The sequence below is a fragment of the Rhinopithecus roxellana genome, chromosome 16, assembly GCF_007565055.1.
Source record: "Rhinopithecus roxellana isolate Shanxi Qingling chromosome 16, ASM756505v1, whole genome shotgun sequence".
Taxonomy (NCBI): Eukaryota; Metazoa; Chordata; class Mammalia; order Primates; family Cercopithecidae; genus Rhinopithecus; species Rhinopithecus roxellana.
In genome coordinates this window covers 88,933,508-88,955,474 of record NC_044564.1, presented here as the reverse complement: position 1 = coordinate 88,955,474, position 21,967 = coordinate 88,933,508, and the positions used below count along the sequence as shown (strand labels likewise).

At 40.1% G+C, this 21,967-nt stretch overlaps 1 protein-coding gene across 2 annotated transcripts in view; it reads right to left on the bottom strand.

Annotated features, from left to right (window-relative positions):
- The window catches only part of PTPDC1 (protein tyrosine phosphatase domain containing 1), a 102,151-nt gene that overhangs the window by 17,763 nt on the left and 62,421 nt on the right, over positions 1 to 21,967 (bottom strand). The window contains exons 3-10 of one of the 2 annotated variants that reach the window (XM_010375126.1): positions 19,176 to 19,347; positions 16,747 to 16,827; positions 16,397 to 16,515; positions 15,260 to 15,397; positions 12,124 to 13,382; positions 8,957 to 9,142; positions 6,021 to 6,131; positions 2,522 to 2,869 (exon numbers count right to left, since the gene is read on the bottom strand). In XM_010375126.1, the coding sequence (XP_010373428.1) occupies positions 2,753 to 2,869; positions 6,021 to 6,131; positions 8,957 to 9,142; positions 12,124 to 13,382; positions 15,260 to 15,397; positions 16,397 to 16,515; positions 16,747 to 16,827; positions 19,176 to 19,347 (2,183 nt within the window). In that variant the 3' untranslated portion in view covers positions 2,522 to 2,752. Of the gene's footprint in view, positions 1 to 2,521; positions 2,870 to 6,020; positions 6,132 to 8,956; positions 9,143 to 12,123; positions 13,383 to 15,259; positions 15,398 to 16,396; positions 16,516 to 16,746; positions 16,828 to 19,175; positions 19,348 to 21,967 lie in introns of those variants that run through there. The other variant, XM_030919773.1, reaches the window with a different exon arrangement.

The following is a 21,967-nucleotide window of genomic DNA, read 5'->3' as shown; positions in this document are numbered from 1 at the left end:
TGGGCTACAGAGTAAGACCCCCATCTCAAAAAAAATAAATAAACATAAATAAATGAAATAAAAAAGACTTCTCTCTGTTCAGATAATTCAGCAAGGTAATGGGTACGCCTGGCCCATGGTAAGTTCTTAATATGTGCGCGCCCTTAACCTTCCCATTTCTGTTGAACTGAATTTTTCACCCTTAGCACTTCTCCCAGTAGGTGAGATTTCTGTCTTCTGGGCTACAAAGAACTCCTCATCCAAATATGGGAAGGCAGGAATCTTGTCAGCTTGGAGATTTTCCTCAGCGATTCCTCTTAGAACTCACCTATCCCAAACCCCCAGTGTTTGGTGATGCTGAGCTGATGGAAGGAGTCTGCACTAACTAGAGCTTGGCTCAGTGACTCAGCCGACAACTCAATCTGCCTGTCAGGAAAATCTAAGAGCAAAACCTTGTCTTTATCATCAGATGCCCTACAGCATCAAGGTAAAGAAGTACAAGACTAGGATTACGGGTTGTTCTTTTTGCTTTTATTCAAATAAATACAATACTTATATATAGCCTGATTAATTTCCCCTGCCATATCTCTTTTTTCAGGTTTCAGGCTTAGAATTTTAGTCGTGCAATGCTATGGTCACATCATAACTGTTCTCTAAGTTGAAACAAGTATTTAAACAGGCAAATAGCGAACTCGCCAAAAGACCTGTGGGTCACTTGCCCAGATGAGGCCAATTGAGACGAGAACAAATATCTTTTTTTTTTTTTTTTTTTTTTTGTAAAAACTCTATTTTTATAGTGCACCTTGGGATAAAATCCAATTGTTTCTTCCCCTTCTTTCCCAGGCCAGGCACTTGACAGCACAGTGCTCTCTTAATGCCGTCATGAAGAGGATGGGCAATCCACTTCATTAACATCCATTGGACTTGATTTCCCCAGAAAATTAAAACAGTGTGAAAGAACACTGCATTTAGCATTTGGCATTAGAGTTAGTGAGACTGATAATGACTGAAATATTTTGGATGTGCTAGAGGTTAATTCAGAAATGTAGGCCTGGAGAAATTTCATTTGTTCTAAATGAGTCTTGCTTCCCCTGAATTCCGTCTTTAGGTAGTAACTTCTTTAGTTTGAAATTAGTCTGATTGGCCGGGCGCGGTGGCTCAAGCCTGTAATCCCAGCACTTTGGGAGGCCGAGACGGGTGGATCACGAGGTCAGGAGATCGAGACCATCCTGGCCTACACGGTGAAACCCCGTCTCTATTAAAAAATACAAAAAACTAGCCGGGCGAGATGGCGGGTGCCTGTAGTCCCAGCTACTCGGGAGGCTGAGGCAGGAGAATGGCATAAACCCGGGAGGCGGAGCTTGCAGTGAGCTGAGATCGCGCCACTGCACTTCAGCCTGGGCGACAGAGCGAGACTCCGTCTCAAAAAAAAAAAAAAAAAAAAAAAAAAAAAAGAAATTAGTCTGATTAATATCACCTTTATTGGGAAAAACTATTATCCTCTCTGTGGCTTGGCCTCTGGTATCTCCACATATTAATTTAAATAAAAGTACGGCTTCAATTGTTAATTGATGGTTCAGCTTACAAGGAACTAGTCTAGGCAGCCACCCTTCTTACATGAAGCCAGTTAGGGCTAATGCAACCTGTATGGTCAACTTCAGTTTAAAAATCTTAATTCTCATTGTAAGAAAGCAGCCAAGTATCAAACCTTGAGGCAAGTGGGTCTATGGAGTGGCAGATTTGGGAGTGTGGGGCCAGGGCCACACTGCTCATGCTAATACACCATCAGCACAGTGGCCCAGTCTTGACTTCCTCCAGCTCCAAGAGTCACCTCTGCAGAGTGGCTGTGGCACCTGAGAGAGTAGGGCTGGCACAGAGCCCCTGCCCTGCACGAATGTCCCTGTGGAGTCCCTGGGAGGACAGAGGCAAGCCCTGCTTCTTAGCAACTTCCCACACGTCCTGTCTCTGATCCCACTTCCTCTCTGTAAAGATGCTATTTGGCTTAGCAGCAACCCAAGAGAGTGGGAATAAGGCTTGGTGTGTTGAGAACTGCTCCTGCCTCCTTTTGACAGCCAAGGCTGGCAAGGTTGTTTCGAAATCTGACAAAGAGCAAGTCTACTTTCTACAAGTAAAAAATCTCAACCACTTCACGGTCACTCCATTAAAGTAAAACTAAATCTCTCTGAAAAATAATATGCTTTGAAACCCTCTGTTACATTTATAAAAAGAAAAGGAAAAACAAAAAATTTCAAAGTTAAAAAAAAAACCCTTTAAAAATATTATAGCAATAGCCTTCTTTGTAACAAATATAAAACAGCTTAAGACACTTGGTGACTTTCTTAGTTCATTTGTGGGGATGGACACACAGTGAGGTTTTACTGCTGAAGTTAGCTATTTGGTAAAAACTCTAGGGAGAGTTCCATCAAGAAAATGGTTATTTTGGAAAGACAAGTTATGATTATTTCCAAAACGTCAAAAGGAATAAGAATGTAAACACTATATACTCAAAATGTTAATGCAATATTAACTCAGTCAAATAAATAAAAGAAAGTGGCACCAAATTTATGGCAATTTTTCAAAACAAAAATGTAGCTCAAGGATATTTAAAAATAAATAATTGGTTCAAATAGGGATGACCATTCTCAGCACAAATCAACAACATTCAAAATAAAGTGCTATGAGAAAAAGTAGCCCCACAAACTTCAACTTATTCACATATGAACAGAGATACTATCTGGATCTTTAGGTCTGAAATATTCACCACGAGGGAAAGCTAGAGGCCAGGCTTAGGGCCATCTTTTGTCATTTTTCTTTTTTCTTCCAGTGTGTGCTTAAATATTTTCTTCAGGGTGTTGTAAACTATTGGTCCATTTTCAGAATCAAAATTAACCTGGTGATAAAGAAATTTACATTCAGGACACTGTAACAAGAATTTTAACTAGTTTCTGTTTTGAGAGAAGGAGGGGGTGGAGAAAAAAACAGACTTACGAACAAAACTCTATATAAAATACACATAATAAATTTCACATTTTAGTTGAAAGACTATATTAGAACTGCCAACCATGTCAATCCAAACTTATGAATGAAAACCCCAAAATTAAATCTAGTGCCTGGATATTTAGTCTAATTATATACACCCAGACATGAAGCAAGTCAACAGTGGGTATGAAGTGAATTTTTTGAGACTATCATTGATGGTATAAGGGAAAAATTTCCTGTATTAAAACAGTACATCAGCCGTATACGTCCTGCTGAGAGGCCCTGTGGCCACTCTGGACAGAATCAGAGTGACATGAATAGAAGCCCAGCTCCCCACCTGCTAGCTATGTGTCCTCATCTCATACCCAACCTCTCTGGACCTCGAAATCCTCCTTTGTAAAACAGAGATAATGATACCCCCCTTCATAGGATAGCGTATCTGTGAGTCTAACATATGTTTGGCACATATATACAAACCTCAACTGGTCAGGCGTGGTGGCTCACGCCTATAATCCCAGCACTTTGGGAGGCCGAGGTGGGAGGGTCGCTTGAGCCCAGGAGTTCGAGACCAGCCTGGGCAACAGGGCAAAACCTCATCTCTGCAAAAAATTAAAAAAAATTAGCCAGGCATGGTGGCACGTGCTTGTTGTCCCAGCTACTTGGGAGGCTGAGGTGGGAGAAATGCGTGAGCCCAGGAAGCAGAGGATGGAGTGAGCTGAGATTGTGCCATTGCACTCCAGACTGGGAGACAGAGTGAGACCCTGTCTCAAAAAACAAACAAACAAACAAACAAACAAACAAACAAACCCCACCTTGATAAAGGTAAATTTCCTTTCCCCTTGATGGGAGAGCCCTATTTACACATATTTGCATTTTTTCACCCAAGTTTACCATACTCTGGGTTAGGAGTGATGGCAGAACTGAGAACCAGAGCAAGTAACCACCCTCAACCCCCTTCCCAGAATAGTGTGTGACTCCCTGGGAAAGAATCAGGGTCACACAATCACTGCTTCTCTCCTTCTGAAATTTCTCCTCTGATAAATTTTGAAAATGGAAGGTTGTTCCCTCTGTCAACAACTGTAAAGGATCTGACTTTAGCCTGTTAGCTTGCCAGTGTTACGGATACTGGTAGAAGATACAAGATTTCTGGGTCAGAGACAGACAACTTTTATTTCTCACAGCTGCACGTGCTTCATGTTCACATAGGTTCTCTTTGTCTCCCAAGTCTCATGGGGGCAATGCAGAGGGGCCTAGGTGGAGGCTGCACAAGCACGGGGTTTGCCTCATAGCTGAGGAGCCCCAAGCTTAGGAAACTCCAATGTTTCACAAGGGGGCTGCAAAAAAGTCTGCCAACCTTTGCCCTGAAGGGAAACATTTTTATTATCCTGGAAGTCAGAACGTGTGCCTTCTGCTCTCCAGGCAGAGCTCTCCAGACATTAGTGAAGAGCTGATCCCCAAAGAGAGTGGTCAGGGCATCTGCTCATCAGACTATGAAGAGACATGAGAGACCCAAGGAAAACTGTCTCCTAACATTTTCTATAGACAGATTTTGAACAATTGCCATCTCTAACTTTTCCTTCATATCCCCTTAAAAGGCCAACAGAAGTTATAAAGAATTCCTACTGCTTTCAGAGAGACCAATCTTAAGAAATTTTTTCAGTCAAGCTCAGGAATTTAATTTTATCTATAACTACACTGTATATCCCATTTGCAAAAAAACTCCTTATTAACATTAACAATGGTCTGAATTTTTTACCTTTTTTTTTTTTTTTTTTTTTTTGAGATGGAGTCTCACTCTGTTGCCAGGCGGGAGTGCAGTGGCGCAATTTTGGCTCACTGCAACCTCCGCCTCTCGGGTTCAAGCCATTCTTCCACCTCAGCCTCCTGAGTAGCTGGGACTACAGGCGCACACCACCACGCCCAGCTAAATTTTTGTATTTTAGTAGAGATGGGGTTTCACCATGTTGGCCAGGATGGTCTCGATCTCCTGACCTCATAATCTGTTCGCCTCAGCCTCCCAAAGTGCTGGGATTACAGGCATGAGCCACCACTCCCGGCTCTGTTTACTTTCTTAAACACCAAAACACAACCTTCTTCACATGGTGGGTAGGCTTTCAGTCTATGAAAATGTAAATACAGATGTAAAGGACCACGTGGTCTGGATTTGAGACTACTGACTCTGGAAACAGTTGAGAACAGATTGAAGAGATGTCAGTGGTTAGTGCCATAGAATCCAGATGAGGAAAAAGGAAGGCCTGAAGTAAGAACATCACGCTGGAAAGAGTGGAGGGGAAGCAGACTGGGCAAATATTAAAAAGGAAGAATCTTCACAACTTGTGAATGAGTTATATAACTTATTAATGTTACCACAGATGTTGTCATTCAAAAGCTGGGTTCTTTGTTTAACGACACTTTCATATCAATGAGAGGTAACAAACAAATTATAGATACTTTCATATCAATGAGAAGTAATAAACATATTATAGTTGATGGGGTAAAGGGAAACTTTTCTCTGGGTAAGAACCTGGCTTCTTCTTTCTTCAGCCAGGAAAAACTGCTGCATCCAAAAGGATGGGCTTTTAGAAATAAAACCTGTTTTTTTTTTTTTTTTTTTTAACTCTTTCCTTAGGATTTGCCAACCAGGACTCAGTACTGAATCAGCAATGTGGGATATTTACTTTTCAATAGATGGTTTCTTACTTAAACCCAAGGTAGAACTGGCTCAACAAGCAAAGATTCTCTGACTCTGATTAGGCACGTGATCTAAAAATATGTATTCAATACTCAGTTGTTTCTCTCTTTCTTTTATATAAAAGCTCTTTGTTCCAATGTTCTCCTTCAAAAAACCCACAGTTCAGTTTTTCCTAAGATCATTGTTTGGAAACTTTTTCTTTGGTTAAAACTCTGCAACTACTTAGAAGAAATGTCAAACAGATTTCCATGAAGGGAATAACGTACACATACATGTTTTATTTTAGAGGAGGATGGTGACCTCTGGATTCTGATTTACAAAGATGATGCTGATCTGTGGTTCAGAGAGGGGAAAGAAGAGTGTGACCCACCTTAGTGAATGCCTTAATGGCATGGGCAAGGAAAGCCTCCTCCACATCCACGGGAATAGTCTGCAGGTTCACTATGCAGTGCAACACGCAGAGAATAGTCTGGTGCTGTCCCTGTTTTTGTAGAAATCAAAATTTTAAAAATTTGTTCAAAAAATGCCTCAATAAATCGATTCAAAACTATCTTAGAGTCAAGAATTGGTTTGTGACCAAGTACTCATAGTGTCAAATGCCAAAATATCTAACAAAATATCTAAACATCAACAAATGTTTATTGTTATGTGTTAATATAATTTGAAAAGTTTTCAGGAGATAATATCAAAGCTGGCTAGCTATTGCACAAAGTAAAACTAAATTTGAAGATCAGTGCAATTTTAAACCAAGTGTTTCTCTTGCCGTGAATTGAATAGATTTTCCCATTCTTGTTGTTTCTGGATATAATCATGTCAGTTGTCTAGTAGATGGCGACATGTCATAGCGATTCATGGACTAACTGGGCACTGAGTGGTCAGGATCTGGGTACCCAGCCACTGCAGATGATATGGAGGGAGGCGGGTAGACAAAGAAAAGGACAAGGGCAACCCCAGTCCCCCAGGAGCAATGCAGTGCTTAAGTGCTTAGCCTCCAACCTAAGGGGGTAAGATACTTAAAAATGTGCCCACTGACTTCACTCCTGAGGGCTGTTTACCTTAGCAAAGGAGAAATTCCATCACCTTCAGCAATACATATCCAAGATGTAATGTACAGAGACCCACTCATTTCAATTCTGAAAACCTACAAGAGCATTATCTATAATAAAGAAACACCTGCAAGCACAAATTATCATTACAATGATGCCTATGAAAGTAAAAAACCTGAAACAATATAAATGCCCTATACATGGGGTGAGGGTGAAATAGGATAAAACAGGCAGCCTTATGTAATAGAAGGCACACGGGCTTTGTGCCAGAGTGGTCTGAGCTTGAATTCTGCTCTGACATGTGGTGCCAACCTTGGGCATGCAACCTCAGCTTTCCTTGTCTGTGAAACTGGCCTCTACCTCTAAGGGGTATTGAGATAAACAGAAGAGAAAATGCAAATTATGTCCTGAAGGGCTTGGCCCAGTCACCTACCAAACATTAATCTCCCTTCTCATCATCTCCTGTTTTATGTTTGTGATTTAACTGCTGAGAAAATATCCTAAGAAAAGGACTTCAGATACAGGAAAAATTATGTCTTAAAAGAGGTGTATTGGGTAACTGTGGTGTGTGAGTGTCTGTGTGTGTGTGCAGGCACACACGTCTGTGTACTGTGTATTGTATCTGTGCATGTGTGTGAGCGCATGTATCTGTATGTCCGTGTGTGCATCCATCCATATGTGTCTGTGTGTGTGTGTGTGTCTGTGTAGTAACAGCAGAAGATTTTTAGTGAAATTTAGAAACTGAGGAGATGTTTACATGCAGCATAGTAGGTAACTCAAGGTTGGTTATTCGATAACATTGTTTCTTAAAACAAAAACAGGCCTGGTACGGTGGCTCACACCTGTAATCTCAGCACTTTGGGAGGCCGAGGTGGGCGGATCACATGAGGTGGGGAGTTTGAGACCAGCCTGACCAACATGGAGAAATCCTGTCTACTAAAATTACAAAATTAGCCGGGAATGGTGGCACATGCCTGTAATCCCAGCTACTCGGGAGGCTAGGCGGAAGAATCGCTTGAACCGAGGGGGCAGAGGTTGTGGTGAGCTGAGATCGCGCCACTGCACTCCAGCCTGGGCAACAAGAGCGAAACTGTCTCAAAAAAAAACCAAACAAAAACAAGAACAAAGCCTATTTTAAACTGAAAATTTAGTATCACTGTATGGATAAAAACGATAAATTGTATAAAAGGCTTCATACAATTTCTCCTGTTTCCTAGATCCATTGTCTTCTAATATCTTTTCCTAAAGGTAATCACTATTACCAGTTTCTTATTTCTCCTTCTATATTTTATACATATATACATATTTTCTCTATTTTAAACATATATCTTTTATACATAAAATATAGAAAACATCTATATTTTACACATACAAATTACATATGCATGTATAAATGTGTGACACCTACCCCTTTTTAAAAATACGAATGAATGCATATCCCAACCTACTTCATGATTTTTCCCATACGCATGCTCACAGCAAATAAGTAGAAACAAACACTCAACAAGGAAAAAGTGGTAAAGCCGGGCGCGGGGGCTCACGTCTGTAATCCCAGCACTTTGGGAGGCCGAGGCGGGCAGATCACGAGGTCAGGAGATCGAGACCATCCTGGCTAACACGGTGAAACCCCGTCTCTACTAAAAAGACAAAAAATTAGCCGGGTGTGGTGGCAGCGCCTGTAGTCCCAGCTACTTGGGAGGCTAAGGCAGGAGAATGGCGCGAACCCAGGAGGCGGAGCTTGCAGTGAGCCCGAGCTTGCAGTGAGCCCAGATCGCGCCACTGCACTCCAGCCTGGGCCACAGAGCGAGACTCCATCTCAAAAAAAAAAAAAAAAAAGAAAAAGTGGTTAATTATGGCACAGTCTCGTGTTACAGCATCATATCTGTTACAGTCAGTATTTATGAAAAGCTTGTGTTATTCGCGGGAAAACAGCTACAACTTGAAGCAAAAATGAAACAAACTTACATGTTAAAATGATTTTTAACAAGTTAATATACATATTGATAAGTTTAAAAGATTTGAAAATGTTTGCAGTGCCTCTCCCAGGACTATGGATAGTTCCCCTTTCTATTTTTTATTTTTGTATTTTCTAAGCATTTACACTGGGTATCAGTTTCTTCTCTTCTCTTAGAAAAACTATTAAATTAAACTTAGATTTGGGATTCTGTATGAATTCCCTTTTTTATAATGGATTTTTCTTTCTGCGTGAAAAACTAAGGGCCTCAGTTACAGTCATTAACTGGTCCTACAGCCACTTTACCTTCTCTAATAAAAACAGTGCTTCTGCGGCATCTGCTCGCCTGTCAACCAACATGTCCACATCCTCTTTGGTGATTACAGGCTCCTTCAGTTGCTCCACCCACGACCACATCAAGCTGCATAGGATGAAAGGGTCCCTCTCGCCACATATTCTTTCCCAAGCTCCATCTCGGGAATTAAGCTCTTTCTAAAAAGGAAGAGAAAGAGACAGACAAACAGAGACAGAGACAAGGAGAGGAGAGAGAGGTGCACCAGTTGACACTGCATGATCCTCGCACTGCCCACGAGAGTGAAAGACTCAGGCTCTAGGGTGCAGAACTGGGCCCCTCCCAGCCTCTCCACTTCCAGGCTGGACACTGGACTAAGACACTGAATTCTGTAAGCCTCAGTTTCTCTCTATGAAACTCATCCCTTGCCTCAAGTTGTTGGGCTGACTGACTGAGATAAGGTCGGTTAAAGCTTATAGCACAGAGAAAGGGCTTAGTTAATCCACGTTTTCTACTTTATTCAGAAACCACAGAAACAGTTCAGAAGAGCCTTCCTTTTCAGGCTTCTGGTGAACAAAACAGAACTATTTTTTGCAATAAAGTAGATGGTAGACAAAAAAGTAGAAATAAGGGAACATTTATACATTAACCTGGGGTCTAAGGAAAAGGAAAAGCTTTGACTGAGCTTCGAAGTCAGCAAAAATGAAGGTGCTTGAAAGTTGGTAAATGGGGCATATGTACTTCTTTGAAATATCTTTTTAGAACCCTATGTAGGATTTAACAATAAGCCTGAAATCTGACATAGGGAAAATAACTGGAAAGTTTTTCTAATACTCCAATTGCTTAGAGAAAATGTAAGCATGAGATTTTAAAACTTTACCTCACAGAGAGCAAAGGAAAAGTGAGATAAGGATTTTAATGAATTTCTGATAGGGTTCAGATTTATGTTTTAGTGAGTCAAATACATTTTTTACAATAGAAGTAAGCATAATAATTGCTACCATGCACTCATTCATTCACCTATCCAATATTTACTACATGTACACAGTGGGACTGAAACCGTAATGCATGTCTTATCTCTAACTCTCAAATGGCACCCATCAGGGAGCTTCCTCACTGGTAAATGCATTGGGGCTCAAGAAAGACGAAATAACTCACCTACGAGCCAAAAGCTAGAAAATGGCAAAGGGGGTGTTCATACCCAGTTCTGTCTTACTCCAGAGTCTGTGCTGTTTCTGTTACACCACAAGGGCCCTCTGGTACTGGGTTTGTTTTTATTATCTTACGAATAGGCCAATACTTTGTTATTCACAGTCCTTCCTATCCCATAGATCATGTATAAAACAAAGTAGCTCTTGATTCAATCTTATGAAGCAGACAAGCTGGGCAGAACTGACAGTACTCAAAAACCCTCTTAGTAAAATGACTATCTTATCATGATGTTTCCTGAGCCTTTCCAGTGAGGTTAGCCAAGAATCCTGGGATAATAGAAAGTATTAAACACATGAGCTGTACCCTGACTCTGCCACATGCATGCCATGTGACCCTGAGCAAGTCACTTACCCTCTAACCTTTGTGACCTTTAGCATCCTCATCTGTGACACTGAATTCATAAGATTAACAAAGACTGTAGAAATAGTATCATCTGCCTCACAGATATATCCTATGATAACTGTGAAAAACCACATGAAATAATACATGTGAAATGGTCTAGTACAGGCATGGGTGCCATTATACTATTCAAATAATGTTCATTTTATTCTTTTCCAGAATTCAGCTGATTTTTTTTGATGACTAAAAGTCCTAAAATAAAATCTAGAAAGGAAAAAAACACAAAACTATCCTGATTAAAGCCTGTGTTCACCTCCAGAAAATGCTTTCATATACTTTACGTATAGTCTGGCCCAAACCAAGTCCTGAACGCTTCATCACCACAGGCAGAGCTCGCACAGCCACTGGGGCTGACCCAGGAGTGAGGGTGCGAGATTTTCATCTAAAATAGAAGACTCTCTTGCTTGCTAACTCTTAACACACAGTAATGCCCAGGAAACATTTGCTGACTGAATGAAAGACTTTTTCAGTTTGGAGCAGAAAATAAAGAAAACAGGTCATTTTGGAAGAAAGCAATACATTTAACTATTGGATAGGCAAAACACAATTCTGAAGAATAAAATTTTTATCAAAAGTTCTCTCCTCCCATCATATAGTTGTAAGTTAGTGTGAAGCTCCAAACTTAATTTTCATGCCTCTGCACCTGAAGAGATACTGGCACTCAGAAATTTTATATGCCTTGTTTAATCAATGGCAGACTATGAAAGCGAGCTATTAAAATAATTCACGGTAGGTTATGGTCTCAGAAGTCAAGATTTTGGTGATTCACGACAGTCCAAGTCAGCCTCCTTTTGGGGTAGTTTAGCTGTTTCTGATAGCTAGGTTTATAAGGCCTATCTTTTCTCGAGAACAGGTGCTTGCTCATTCAGGGCAAAGAAAGTATGGCTGACTTATGACTGTATCATAGTAAAAGCACAACACAAAAAAGGGTTAAAAATTTACATTCTAATTGAAGTAAAAGCTGAGAAATGGACCCCAAAGACCTCATCTCAGCTAAAGTGAATGGCACGTACGAATCCGTGGTTCCACCCACTTGCTCTCCTGATTTCCCATAGTTGCCCTATTAGAGCAGGATTGGCAAGTCTGAAGGAGGGGATGCCAAGGAGATAGCCTCACTTTTCTGAACTTGCTCAGCACTAGTGTTGATGAGCTTTGGAAAATAACCATTTTATTTATGTCTGTAGGTCAGTGGTTCTCAAAGTATGGTTCCCTCTGCCAGATCTCAGGTTAAAGATGCTTCAAATCAGTTTCGAATGCTGTCTGCTGTGGGCCAGTTACCCCCGTAGACCCAGGAAGAAAGAAACAAGCTACTAATATCAATGCCTTGTGTGGGTCAAGCATCGCACCAAGTGCTTTCTTGCATATGCAGATTTAAATGAAACCACACAAACACCCTGTGTTTTTTCTAAAACATCAGGTTTGCATCAGAGATGAGAAAGCTGAAGTTTGAAAGTTAAGTATTATGCAAACATATCTTCACATTTCTATAATAAAGTTTGGGAAAATGTATTACACTTTTGCCCTGACATACTTCCAACATATCTATAATTAAATAAAGTACTAATAATACCTGCCACATCTCTACCTTCCTTTTTAGTTCCTCCTTTTCTACAGATTCATTTAAATTTGCTAGGGCTTTGGCCGCCAGTATTCTTCTTGCCTCAGCACTCAATTCAGACTGTAACGTAGGGTGTGAAGCTGCTTCAGCCAGATCGTTACTGTCCTGGGTTTCATGTTCAACCAAGAACTGTGCTTTCAGACTGGAGCCATAGTCCAGAGGTCTTTGGGGTGTACTGCTGATCTGCCTGACAGACCCAGGGCTCCCAACACCATGAGTTTTACACTGACAGTGAGACACTTGCTGGTGAGTAGGGTTTGGATCCTTATGGACATTCGCAAAGCTGGGTGAAACTGGCTCCCCAGGGCTGTGTGGGCCTGAAACATCTGCAGAGAAAGCTCTACTCTGCTGTGCTTCCTTTGGAATGATCCGTCCATGGAAAATTGGTGAGCCATTATCTTTGAGCCCTTCCAGCCCTCCAAACTTAGACTGACTCCAGAAAGTAAGTGTGCTGCGAACCAAGGCTTCCTTATGTAAGTCTGGTTCTGGAGACTGTGGGATGTAACAATGGCCTATGGGCTTCTGCTGCCTGGGGTTGTGGCCAACCAAGACCTGGACAGGCACTGTCTGTGGAGGCTCCCCTTGCTCCAGGAGGTTCTCGGCCCTCTTTAAATCTGAGTCACTGTAGCTGAGCCGCCTTTTCAGATGAGAAAGGGGTTGAAGGCACTCAACATTCCGCCTTTTCCAAAGCGGGTCAAACTCTTGCTCATTGGAGAAAATCACGCCTCGATTGTCAAAATCTGCTGCCACTGCAGTGGGGTTAGACGGGTTGGACACATCACTGTCATTCCTCAGTAACTCTTTATCCAGCTGCATGGTGACCATCTCAGACATGGTCTTTTCTATTTCAGCAGAGAGACCAGGTCCTTTGGACACGTCCTTCATCACCACCGGCCTGTTTTCCGCTAAGTCCAGAAGCAATTTGCAAACTAGGTGGATAATTTTTGGCACATGTTTCAGAAGTCGTGCCTCATAACCATGAAGCAGATGACGCTGGCGAATTAGATATTGAGCTAAGGTGACAGCATGTGCTTTGGGATCACAGCAAGAGAATATATTGCGGAGAGGAGTTAGAAACTGAGTAAATTCCCTTACACAGAGGAGCTGTCCTCTGGTTTGTATGGAATTAGGTCGCTTTGCCCGCACAAATATAATTGCTTGGTCAGCAGTCATTCTTGTTGCAAAAACTAAGTAACAGGCTATTAAGACACCTAAACAGTGAAGAAGAGAAGACTGGTATGAGAAAAGTTTACATTTTAATTTTATTTATCACTCTTTGATGATTTACAAATTGAATATGTATTAACAAATCAAATACATAGAGGCACATTTTAAGGACAATTATGATGATAACTTTGTGACTTTTTGTAGAGGTGTTATTATTGCTTATTCCTTACTGCGCAGAACTTTATTAAATGTCTACGTGGCACCCCCTCCCCATGGCTGAGTCATCTCAGTAGCCCAGAGCTGTGCCAGCACAGGCACAATGCAGGTGAGTAAGTGTGCAGGAGGGAAGGGAAACTGATCATCTGGATCATCTATCCTCCTTGTTCTACTCAACTCCAACAGAAGAAAGCAAATCCTGTTTCTGTTTTCCACTCTGAACAGTTCTTGAGAATTTCCATCCAGTCAATCCATACACTTTGTGCTTGGAACCTCCCACCCTGCCATCTTTGCCATCAACTGCTGGCACATCCCAGCTTGGCACTCTCCCTACCACGGCAGTTTCTTCTTTGGGGATTATTCATATTCACAGCCTACTTTTCCTCCTGGCAATTCTTTTTCCAGATTTGTGCCTATATGAATATGTGTTTTTCTTCAGACCATGATATAAGTCTATTTTTCCATAAGCAATTATGGAAAATTAAGCAATCTTAAGGAAGCCAGCCTTAATGGTATAAACATTATGTACTCTTATTAACATCTAATTAAAAGGAATAACTAGTAAGATTATTACTAGTTAAAAGGTAATAATTACTAGTGAAAAGGTAATAATAAATTAATTCAAATGTAACAGTCAATATTAAAGTAAAAGGCAAATCAAATACACCTGTGTGATCCCCAAGTTTGTGAACATCTTGTTACATATGAAAATCAGAACCTCTGAAAACTGCATGCTCTCCAGTTCACAGTCGGGAACAACCTATCTTTCTCACTAGGACACAGAATATCTTAGTATAAATGTAAAATGTCTGCAGAGCTATCATGTCAATGTCTAGAAACAGTGAGATTTTGGCTTGATCCTAAGAGCTACCAATCTCAAGCAAAGCTGAGTTTCCTCCCCGAGCATGCTTCCAGGTATGCGGCAGACCCCCTGGCAGGAGCACAGGTACACTGTGGACAGAGTTGAGCTGCATGTGGTTGGATCAGATGACGATGCAAATTTCAGCTCTATGGCCTTTATTTTTGCCCTAATATCAGCACTGTAATGAAATTGAGCTGAATGTTTTAAGTAAAATCACTGACTTTTTAATAGAATTCTAGGCACAGACAGACTCTTCTTCACAAACAAAATCCTTATACCTTCAAAAATGGAAAGCACATGAACTCTGGAGTCAGACAACCACGGATTTAAAGCTTGGCCCTGGCACTTACTAAATGTAGCAAATTACTTCTCTCAAATTGCAGTTTCTCCAACTCACATTGTTGCTAAAGACTTTAAAATGACATACATATGGTCATTGTAACTACCTGTTTACAGTATTTCAAATACCTTAAAATTATTTTTGATTTAATTTTTAAAGTTGACATAATAATTATACATATCTATGGGGTATATAGTGATGTTTTAATACATAAGATGTATAGCGATCAGATCAGTGTATTTAGTATATGCATAATCCCCAACATTTATCATCTATTTGTGCTGGGAACATTCAATATCCTCCTTCTAGCTATTTGAAACTATATATGATTTTAACTATAGACACCCTACAGTGGTACAGAACACAAGAACTTACTCTCTTCTTCCACCTGACTCCAAAGCTTTGGTAGGATTCTGAGAAACATCTATCCTCAAATTAGGAAATCTTATTCCTTTTATGTTTAAATATGCCTACAAGGCAATAAACCACCTCTTAGGACTTACCTGTTCGACCAAGCCCTGCATGACAATGGATAGCTACTTTTCCTTCCTGTAAGGCAAATGTCATCACCTTCACCATATCTAGGATAGTAGTAAGAGATGCTACACCATAATCCTTCCATCCGAAATTGTAGAAATAAACTAAGAAAAAAGAAAAGGAAAAGAAAATCAACATACAGGAAATGAACGAAAGTACATACACTAATGAAAAGTACGCAGATCTACACTGAGGCATGTAGATCTCAGTGCATACACTGCATAAAATAAGAGGGATTTTACATTCCCAGTAACTTTACTGTCAACATTTACTCACAAAGCATATTTTATATTACTGAAGACATTTCCTGCAGAAACTTAGCCAGAAAGAATTATGGTGAAGTAGAATTGCAAATTAATAAAGTCAGTGATTCATGCTATAGTTACTCAGCTATGGAAGGAAAGCATACACTCTTGTTTAAGCAGGGAAATGTGTCTTAATGACTGATAAATAGCTTAAGACAGTATATATAGGTTTTCTATCCAGTGTAAATAAGCGTCTTAAAAACAAGTTCCAAGATTGTTTATCCTTTCCAGCCTGGTTTGAAGGACACATGTTGAGTGTATTTCATCCCAAAGCTCCTGTGATTGAGGTGGCTTTGAAATTGTTAGAAGTAGAATTCCTGGGCATCATTTTGGGAGCAGGGCTGGACAGCAGTAAACCTGGAGCATGTCCAGGTTCCAAACCTGACTACCATTTCTAAGCTGTGTGATCTTAGGCAAGTAGGTAATTCTCTAAGCCCCATGTGGCTTCATGTGTAAAATAGAAATAACAACAACTTTGTTACACAACTGCTTTAAGGGTTAAATGAGATAATAGTGGCTGGCATTAACTAAATGTTAATCATTATTACTACAGGGTCTCCTCCCAACATCTCTCTTACAGGAACAAAGAAATCCTATACTTTCAACAGCAATACCAAAGAGAATGGTAGCTCATTTTTTTCTGATCCTTACTACTATGCAGGAGGTATTTATTTCTGATCCTTACTACTATGCAGGAGGTATTTATTTCCATCACCTTTTAAATTTAAGAACCCAGCAGAGAAAAGTCTCTGAGTGCTGCCCTTGATAATTCATGAGAGGAGGGTGGGAGGAACTTACTGCCAGCCTGCATGAAAGCCTCAGGAAGGTATGTGAAGCCACTTTCTTGTTCCAGAGGGTTCCCACAGCTAGCATGCTCACCAGGGCGCTGGAGGTTGATTATTGTTTTTATGCCATGGCTTAAAGGAAAAAGGGCAGTCAGTCATGTTGGGAACTAGCATTTTAAAAAAATAACCTTTTTTGGCATTAATTAACATTATTAATTACTCTCAAAATCTTAATTTCTCATTTGAAATACACCTTTCACTGCCTATTGTTAAAATGAAAGCACTTTCTCACTTGAAAACAAAGGCAATGAAAGAACAAACACATGAATTTCCTCACTCATGTATGGACAATACAGCATTTACCTGAGGAACTGATCAATGATGTGGTACTTCTCCAGGAGCTCAGAGGATGGGCGGGCCATGGCCAGTATATTATCAGTGACCCTGCAAATGGGTGGAGGGACTGGTGAGATGTGCTGAAACCTAGGAAGTTCCAGCCCAAAGAGATGTTCCAGCCCTGAGCGATGATTTTTTTCTATGATTTCAACAACTCTGTTAGAATATTCTTTTTTTGTGTATACATTTTATTTGAACAGGTAATACAGTTTCATGGTTCAATAAAATCAAAACAATACACAAAAGTATGTACTAAAATGTTTGCTCTTACCTGTTTTCATGCACTCCATTCAGTTTGTTCCCCATATGTAGTCATTGGTATTAACTTCATGGTTATCATTTTAGTGTTTCTTTTTGCAAACACAAGCAAATATGAATATTTATTCTTATTTCTCTGCTTTTTTTTGTGCAAAAGGTAGTGTAGTAAAGGCACTGTTAGATACTTTGCTTTTTTCTCTTTAGGTTAATTTTTAAATTTTTGATAGTTTTTGGGGTACAGATGATTTCAGGTTACATAGATGAGTTCTTTAGTTGTGAATTCTGAGATTTTGGTGTACCCGTGTAAGAATATTCTTATACAAATCTGGCTTCAATTTTGGCTGATTAGAGCGCTAAGAAACTCCAGCTTCTTAAATCCCTGGAAAAAATTCCAGGACATAAATTATTTGTGGATTCCAGCAAAGTATTTTCAAGGACTCTCAAGAGATTCTAGTGGACATGATGGAGAAAACCCAGCTGGTGGCGAAGGTAACAGTCTGGATTGTTACTCAATGGGTAGTGACTTATAAGAGGAGGGACGACTGGGAGATATTTTTAGTTATTCAAATATCTGAATCTTAGTTACCTAAGGTATTAAATGGGGATAATAATGCCTGTCTCACAGGGTTGGTGTGAGAATTCAGTATGATGTGGATGTAAAGCCTTTGGCACAAATCCTGACATGCAGTTATGAATAAATACTGAGTTACTGTAATTTGGCGACAAATATGGGTTCCAGAGTCAGTCGGGCTTGGTTTCAAATGCTGGCTTTTCTACTTTCTAGCTTGGTGGCAAATTACTTGGTCTCTCTGGAACTCAATTCTTTCATCGATAAAATGGCATTAACAGCTCACAAGAGTTTTACGACAATAAAAGATATTAGTATGAAAGCATCTAGCACACTGACTGGCCTACAGCCAAATGGATATTCACTGAATGAATGAGTGGGCAGATGCCCAATAAATGACTATTACTCTTGTCAGGCCTCTGGGCTCTGGCTTCACTCTGTTCTGTTCAAATTTCTCATCAGTGGCCTGATGAGATATATAAGGTAAGTCTGTTGGAAGTTGTGGGTCATATGAATCTCAGGGGAATAACACAGACTGGCAGGACAGGATCCAAAATGACACCTTTCCCTCTGAAAGAAGGCAGGTCGCTTAACATGGGACCCAGGTGAAAAAGACTCACAGGATTTAGTCAGCAATAAAGCAAAAATACACAAATGACCTAAGCTACATTATTAGAAATTTTCTTGTCGGACTATGAATGTTTCCTTCTTCATACTATTAGTATGATCGTGATGGACCAGAATATGACCTGTGGCGAACAATAATGACAGTGGACCCCAGACTATATCACTACAGATGTACTGAGCAAATCCAATATGAAAAAGTACAGGTTGTAAGGTGGATAAGCCAGTTGAAAAATATCTAATTTAAAAATGGGTTCTTGATGTATAAAATAATTCACTATTAGAATTAACAGTGAATTCCTCTAAGTATGCTTCAAATGTGATTTATCAGAATTTTTCAGATGTTACATCAAAAAGGTGTATTTGACTAGTTTACTGTTTATTAAAAAGCAGTATGATTAAAGAACAATATTAATTGCACTTACACACCATAAAAAAAGCAAATATCTTCTGTTTTCTACCGAGCTGACAACTTGTACCACTTTTATTAGGGTAGACTGAAGAGTATTTGTATGAAAATGTGACTTTTCATATAGAATATAGGAATAACATAAAAGCTAAAGCTTACTTGCATGAAACTGAAAAATTCCACATGTATCTCATAATCTTCTCAAATTTATAGCTGAACAGTTTTATGATTTCTAAACATTTCTGAAATTTAAGTGCTATCTAATTATCCATTTCTTAATACACTTTATATATATCATTTCACTTACTTAAAAAAATCCCTATGGTTTTGGTTTTATTATTTCCACCTTACAGATAAAGAAACTGAGGGTCAATAGGCCAAGAACACACAGCTAGGGCAAAGCCAGACCTGACTGGCAAAGTGAGGTCCTGACTTCAAAGTCCCATACTGCTCCTCCCACACTTCAGGGCTCCTGGCTCACACAGAGCCTCTTTCCTGTATCCGACAGAGCTATGAAAGACCAACAGGATCACTCACCAGGATGAGTAAACCCCCTTAATGGCTTGTTCCTGCTCACTCCAGCGGGCTGGATTCTCATACTTGCAAGCTCTACCACCACACGCCATGGAGCACGCCATGTGTCCAGGAATGGCATGCCGTAAGCGCTCTCCTACTTTTGTGTACTTTGGTGTTGGACGCTCTAAATTTCCTAGAACATGTAAGGAAAGGAAAATTCAAAATTCCACTCTCCAAATGAAATTGTAACATGGGAAACAGCTTCCATTTTATCTCAGGATGGCAGATGACAAGCCAGTGCAAAATCGCCTTCATCTTGTCAAGAAAACAAAACTGTTTCCCCATCAAAGTGACATATATCTCTTAATGACACATACCGGCAATTAGGAGGAAGAAACTGTAAAAGCAGATGTTTTACAAGAGAATGAGTTTTGTTCAAACCTATATTTTTAATAAAAAAAAAAAATTGATCATTTTATATCCTCTTATATATTCACTAAAATACTTAGCATAACAGACAGCAAAAAGTATAATGTAGAATAAACTTCCAATATTTAAAAAGGTATAAGCACAACACAGCCGATTCCCATTCCTCAAACTTACATACAAAGGTATGGCAATCTATAAGAAGAAAGAGACCTTTACTTTTTCTTTCGGGGAAAGTTGGGTTTCCCTCTGCATGGTTGACTGAGGAAACAGCCACCATCACCTGGAGAGAGGACGAGGACAGAAGCTTCGTGGCAGAGCCGGAGCCCAAGCCAGAGCCCCGCCGGGCCTGCTGCAGCCGCAGTACTGGGTCTGAGGTGGAGTGCCGGCGGCCCTGGAGAAAGGAGCTGAGGAAGTGCACGGCTGAGGGCCGCCTGGTTGCATCCTGCACCTGCATGGCACTGGGAGGCAAGAGCCAGAGGCAGGGAAGAGTCAGCCCCACTTACTCAGTGAGGAACTTTCACTGAGAGCAGGGAGCATTGCATCGTTCTGTATGATCTAAGAGCCATTCAGATTGGCTGACTGGTTTCCATGGCGACGAACAAAGAAACTACTGATTTCCACTTAGATCTGAACAGGCAAAATCCAATATGAACAGACTGCATTTTGGACAAATTGTTCAAATATAGGGAAGAATAATATAAATTTTAAATATATTGATTACTAAATTTTGTTTCTCAAATGCACTTAAAATATCTAACCACTCAAAGAATTACTCCCCAAAATATTGTAATGAATTTAGAAAACTGTCTTCATGATGCAAAAACTGTCTTTTAAATACATGTTAAAAGGCTTAAATTCTGTTATTCCTTTCACAATCTGTCTCTAGATATTTTGAAAAAAATTACCTTTCTCCTCATTTGAATAGTGTAGAAAAAAGTTAATTGTAATAAAGTGGGATATGCTGGATACCTTACAACATTATCAAAATATCATCCAGTTTTTCATAACCAAAACCACTTCTATTTTTTCTTGGTAAAACTATTAAAGAAATACTTGGATTAAAAAATATATTTTTAGAGACTGATATATCATTAGAAGACATTTAACTTCAAGTGTTCATTTTCAGAATATGAAAACCCTATTCTTAGTTATGCCTCTGTTGGACAGTTATAGTAGCCATGCTTCTCAAAAACTCAAAACATCATTCTCTGCCTTTTGTTGCAGTGAAGGAAAAAAGAAGCTTCAATAATGTCTTGGCAGAGGCATATAAAGAAAACTCACTAAGTATCACATTTTTAAAGGAACCAGATGAGGGGGAGGTTGCAACTTGAAGATAAAGGATATAAAGAAAACAGAAAGTGCAACAACCGCTAATGTACTCATTGTCCGCCTCCTCCCTTGTTAATGTCACGCTGTGCCCTTGCTTGCTCACTCTCTCTCTACACAAATGGTATTTCAGATGTGTGTGCACAGAAACAAACTACTGTACTGCCACAGATAAGGCTATTTTCTTTTCTTTTAACGATTACTAATGCTATACCAAGCTCCCTTTAAAATGCCACCCCCATCTCCCCAATAATGTGCACTTTTGTCAAATAAGACAATGACACAGAATTCCAGTTTGGTGTTCAAATTCCTACTCTATGTGTAGTATTATGCCTTTGTTATTTAGAATACAGCCATGGAAGAAAGCACAGCTTTCCTGTCAGAGGAATTACATGAGGATTATTCTAGGCAAGGCCCTCAGGACCCTCAGGGCAACACAGAAACAGCAGTTGCACAGAGCTCTGCATGACAGGAACATGAACTTATTGGCAGGAGGCCCTAAATGCTCAAACTAAGGAGTTGCGTATTTGTTATCTGAGTAAGAGGGAGTCTAAGAATATTTCTGAGCAAGTCTGTGCTTCTGAGTATGTGGCACTCCAGAATGTTAACTTAGCTCTTGAGAGACAAGAGTGGTGAGCTTTGCAGAGACAAGTCCATGGCCTGGAGAACCAGTATCTGAGGACATCTACAGAGAAAAGTCAAAAGTAACTGCTTTCAACTACACTAAAAATGAACACTAATTTCATTAGATAAGGGGTAGGGGTAGGACTTATTTAGACCAAGCTAAGGAAGGGATGGTTTATAGATCACCTCAAGAATAATCTCTGTGGTGAAATCTTGAGACCTGGGTTGCCCTCAAGTAAACGCAAAATGACTGAGCTGACCCCAGTTACTGTACAGCCAGTGACCCTGTGTCAATGTCTAAGGAAGTCAAGCCTAATGCAAACAGGATTCTGCAAGGTGAAAGGAGTCCTTTCTGCATGCTTGCTCAGTGTTCCCAACAATGAGGTGTTGTGAATATACCTTGCATTGATGTGGCAGATGAAGAGAAATGTACC